The sequence below is a fragment of the Sinocyclocheilus rhinocerous genome, unplaced genomic scaffold (assembly GCF_001515625.1).
Source record: "Sinocyclocheilus rhinocerous isolate Xijiao unplaced genomic scaffold, SAMN03320098_v1.1 scaffold612, whole genome shotgun sequence".
Lineage (NCBI taxonomy): Eukaryota > Metazoa > Chordata > Actinopteri > Cypriniformes > Cyprinidae > Sinocyclocheilus > Sinocyclocheilus rhinocerous.
In genome coordinates, this window is record NW_015625585.1 from 84,813 (window position 1) to 89,344 (window position 4,532).

General features: G+C 37.8%; 1 protein-coding gene across 1 annotated transcript in view; it reads left to right on the forward strand.

The window, feature by feature from the left end:
- The window catches only part of LOC107754029 (zinc finger protein 384-like), a 26,600-nt gene that overhangs the window by 18,994 nt on the left and 3,074 nt on the right, over nucleotides 1-4,532 (forward strand). Inside the window, exons 6-8 of the mRNA XM_016570342.1 lie at nucleotides 1,340-1,507; nucleotides 1,748-1,826; nucleotides 3,127-3,285. Of these exons, the coding sequence (XP_016425828.1) occupies nucleotides 1,340-1,507; nucleotides 1,748-1,826; nucleotides 3,127-3,285 (406 nt within the window). The remainder of the gene's footprint in view (nucleotides 1-1,339; nucleotides 1,508-1,747; nucleotides 1,827-3,126; nucleotides 3,286-4,532) is intronic.

The window sequence follows — 4,532 nt, forward strand, 5'->3', positions numbered from 1 at the left end:
CTTGCTGGCGCTGCAGGGTTTCAGTCCATTGCGGCGTAGTGTGTTACCAATGGTTTGCTTGGTGACTGTGGTCCCAACTGCCTTAAGATCATTAACAAGCTCCTCCCGTGTAGTTCGGGGCTGATCCCTCACCTTTCTCATGATCATCCTTACCCCATGAGGCGAGATCTTGCACGGAGCTCCAGACCAAGGCTGATTGATGGTTGTTTTGTATTTCTTCCATTTCCGAATAATCGCACCAACAGTTGTCTTTCTCACCAAGCTTCTTGCTGATGGTCTTGTAGCACATTCAAGCCTTGTACAGATCTACAATCTTGTCTCTAACATCCTTTGACAGCTCTTTGGTCTTGCCCATGGTGGTGTGAGAGGTTGGAATGGAAGATACAGATTGTCTTATACACCTAACGAGCTGACATTAGGAGTAACTTCTTAAAGTGACAGGACTAATCTGTGTTCCACATGGGCACATAACCAATCTGTGGGAGCCAGAATTCTTGCTGGTTGGTAGGGGATCAAATACTTATTTCACTCACTGAAATGCAAGTCAATTTCTAACCTTTATATAATGTGTTTTTTCTGGATTTTTTGGTTGATATTCTGTTTGTGTCAATACCCACCCCTATTTCTTGTTTAGCTACTTGACATCATGTAATGTAATATTCTGGGTTATTTTTAAAATACAGTTTATGAACTACTTCTGTGATGATATTAATTACCACAGACTATAATTTTGACTCGTGCCTTAGTTTGTATAAACTAACAGGAACCATATTTACAGTAAATACATGTAGCGTCTGGACCAATCAGACACACCATTTTTCATTTGATTTAACATTAATGGAAGCCTAGCAGGCTGGAAGGCTTAAAAGCATGTCATTTTGTCTCCATTTGCTTCTGTATTATCTGTGTTTCCTCTCTACATTATCTGGCTTGTGTCATGTCCTCTTCCTCTGCTTTCCATCTCATTTTTATGCTATTGGACAAGAATGAGTCTTTAATTGAATTCCGTCTCACTCTGTTTATCTTCATCATGTCTGGTTTAAAGGCTCTGGGATAGTTTGATGTAACCCGATAGTTAGGGAGGGGAAAGGAAGCTGGTGAGAGAGAGAATGAGAGAGAGAGAGGATAATATGAAGTGCCTTGTGTTTCTGTGTGCTGCGTTTCGTAACTCAGACACCACAAAGAGCACCGTCACATTGCTAAAAGCATGAAACATATAACATGTTTTCTGATACAATCATGATTTGATCCAAGTAGGACTCGTTTTAATGATTCATTGGTAAATCTCTCTCTGTTTTTTTCTCTCTCTTTTCATCCCCTTCCCTTCATCCCTTGTTAGAAACCACACAGAGGGCAAACCGCACAAGTGTCCTCACTGCTCCAAATCGTTTGCCAACTCCAGCTACCTGTCCCAGCACATCCGCATCCACAGCGGCGCCAAACCCTACACCTGCTCCTACTGCCAGAAAACCTTCAGGCAGCTCAGTCACTTACAGCAGCATAACAGGTAACAGACAGGGCCAGATAGAATCAGTAACGAAGCATATACAGCAGCAGTCCCGCTCTTCTCCTTGCATCCTTTTCCCTCTTTGCTTCATCTTCCTTCTTTCGTCATCTGTCATGCTGTATTTGGGAGGATTGTGTAGGCTTCCTGGAAACATATTTTAGACCCTGCAGAATGTATTCTCTGGTGATTTTGATATTTAGATCAAGCATTCTAATGAAAAGCTTCTGTTTTGTTTTGAAGGATTCATACTGGTGATCGGCCATACAAGTGTTCCCATCCCGGCTGTGAGAAAGCTTTTACCCAACTATCCAACCTCCAGGTAACCATCTTCAGCTGATTTCACACATTTCAGCTTTCTACAGAAGTGATTGAAACTCTGTGGTTCAAGAAAATTGCATCTTGAGTTTGTTTTTAGTAAAATACTGTAACAAAATGAATTTTCATGACCTTTGGTTTCATTGCAGATTGAACACTGTACTAAAATACACTTTAAAAAAAAAATTACTATTCAAGATGGCCATATGCAAATGCAAGTCCAGTCCACTTCAGTCTGGAAATTAATGACTCTTTGGTTAATTTTAGTGAATCAAAAAAACGTATGAATCGGTCGAAGCAGTCACTGAATTTATTGAACTGATTTACTGAACTGTACATTAAATATCATGTGGCTTGTGAGACTTAAATTAGTGTAGTAACTGGATGTTCATATGATAGTGTCTAAATAAATTGTTGATTAGTATTTTCTTTAAATGAATTAATAAAAACTGTACCAATTATTATATTTAGTATTTTTATTTCACATATATACACTATTCAAAAGTTTGGGGTCGGTAAGATTTGTTAATGTTTTTGAAAGAAGTCTCTTGTGCTCACCAAGGCTGCATTTATTTGATCAAAAAAATTTAAAACTGTGTTCTATTTTAATGTATTGTATGTAATTTATTCCTGTGATCAAAGCTGAATTTTCAGCATCATTAATCCAGGCTTCAGTGTCACATGATCCTTCAGAAATCATTCTAATATGCTCATGCTGATTTGCTGAAAACAGTTGTGCTGTTTAATATTTTTGTGGAAACTGATATATTTTTCAAGATTCTTAGATTAATAGAAAGTTCCAAAAAACATAATTTATTTAAAATAGAAATCTTTTGTAACATTTTAAGTGTATTTGCTGTCACTTTTGGTCAATTTAATGCATCCTTGTTGAATAAAAACATTATTTTCTTTCAAAGAAAAAAAAAAAAACGTTGAAAAACTGAACGATACAAAAAAAAGCTGAAAAGAAAAAAGACACCAAACTTTTGAACGGTTGTGAACAAATATTAGACTGCATTGATGCCATTAAAAAGTCTGTAAACATACATTTTGCAAAAATGTAAAATCTTAAGGCACTAATTGCATTTACAGTCCTTGTGATTCCCATCCAAAACTGACACTTTGTTGTAATTGCATAAATCATAGTCAAATAAACTTTTGTAAGTGTTATTTATTAATTCGGACCAGTATACATATTTTAGAAATATGTAGCTGTAACTGTCTCCATAAACCTGCTTGTCAATTTCATGTTAACATTACCATCAGGGCCGCCCTCATGACATTTATTTGTTTTTGTTTTTTAGTCTCATCGAAGACAGCACAACAAGGACAAGCCATTCAAATGTCACAATTGTAACCGCGGCTACACAGATGCGACCAGCTTGGAGGTTCACTTGTCGACACATACGGTGAAACACGCCAAACTCTTCTCCTGTGGCCTCTGCAACCGCGCCTACACATCTGTAAGATCCCACCCACGATACCTCAATCCTGGATCCTCTGTCTTGTCATTGTTCGGTTTTATTCACCTAAAATGATAGATATGGGTTTATTTGGGATGTCAGTAGTTTTAGATATTACTTTGTTAGGGTTACTTGATAATTACGATACTTAATCACAATTATTTTGTGAATAAAATATAATCATGATTCTTAATCATGATTTTTTTTTTTGTAATTTCATCAGAATTATTGCAGGCAATTTTGCTTAAAGGGGTCATATGATGCTGCTAAAAAGAACATTATTTTGTGTATTTGGTGTAATGAAATGTGTTTATGCGGTTTAAGGTTTAAAAAACACATTATTTTCCACATACTGTACATTATTGTTTCTCCTCTATGCCCCGCCTTTCTGAAACGCGTCGATTTTTACAAAGCTCATCGGTCTGACAAGCGAGGTGTGCTCTGATTGGCCAGCTATCCAGTGCGTTGTGATTGGCCGAATACCTCAAGTGTGTGACGGAAATGTTACGCCCCTCATCATACTGTGATTCCGTGTCCCGGCACGACGAGACAAAACCAATAAAACCCATTATAAAAGTTACGCCTTTTTTCTTTGCATGAACATTTGGGCGGCGTTATGCAAATCTTCCCACACAGTGACGTAGACGTGGGGGTGTGTTTGAACGAGGCATTTTAGGAGGCGTGGACCAGTCTTAACTTTTTATAAAGAATATCCCTATGGGTTTGAGACTTTAGTCTTTGCAACTGTAAGGTCCACACACTTGGCCCAAGGAAGGTATCCAGTGGTGGATGAAGGTCACTTGCGTGTTCGGTCTTTTCAGCGCGCAGAGTTATTCAATTTAGGTTTAACTCAATCTGACTCCATTTTATTATCTCATCTGACTCCATTTTAGTATGACCTCGAATTTTGGTTGAAAGGCAAATTGGTTGTTTGTCGGTCTCTAATTATTCTGACATTTGATAATTCTAGTTAACTCTTTACTCTGTATTTTCTCGTTCATTAAGAATCTCTGTTATTTAGGATGCCTCACGGCGGCCGCTATGCGTGGGCTCCACGATCACAAAACTCGCCAGTCTGAACCTTATTCAGAGGTTTGTGGCTAATACTATTTAATATACCTTAAATAGTAGGTCTGTTTAGCCCCCTACAGTTACCCATGTAATACTCAAACATTAATCAGCGGTTCTTCTAGAACCCCTTGTCTAGACCCCAATAGCTAATATAACTTCGTACAACTTAATTAACT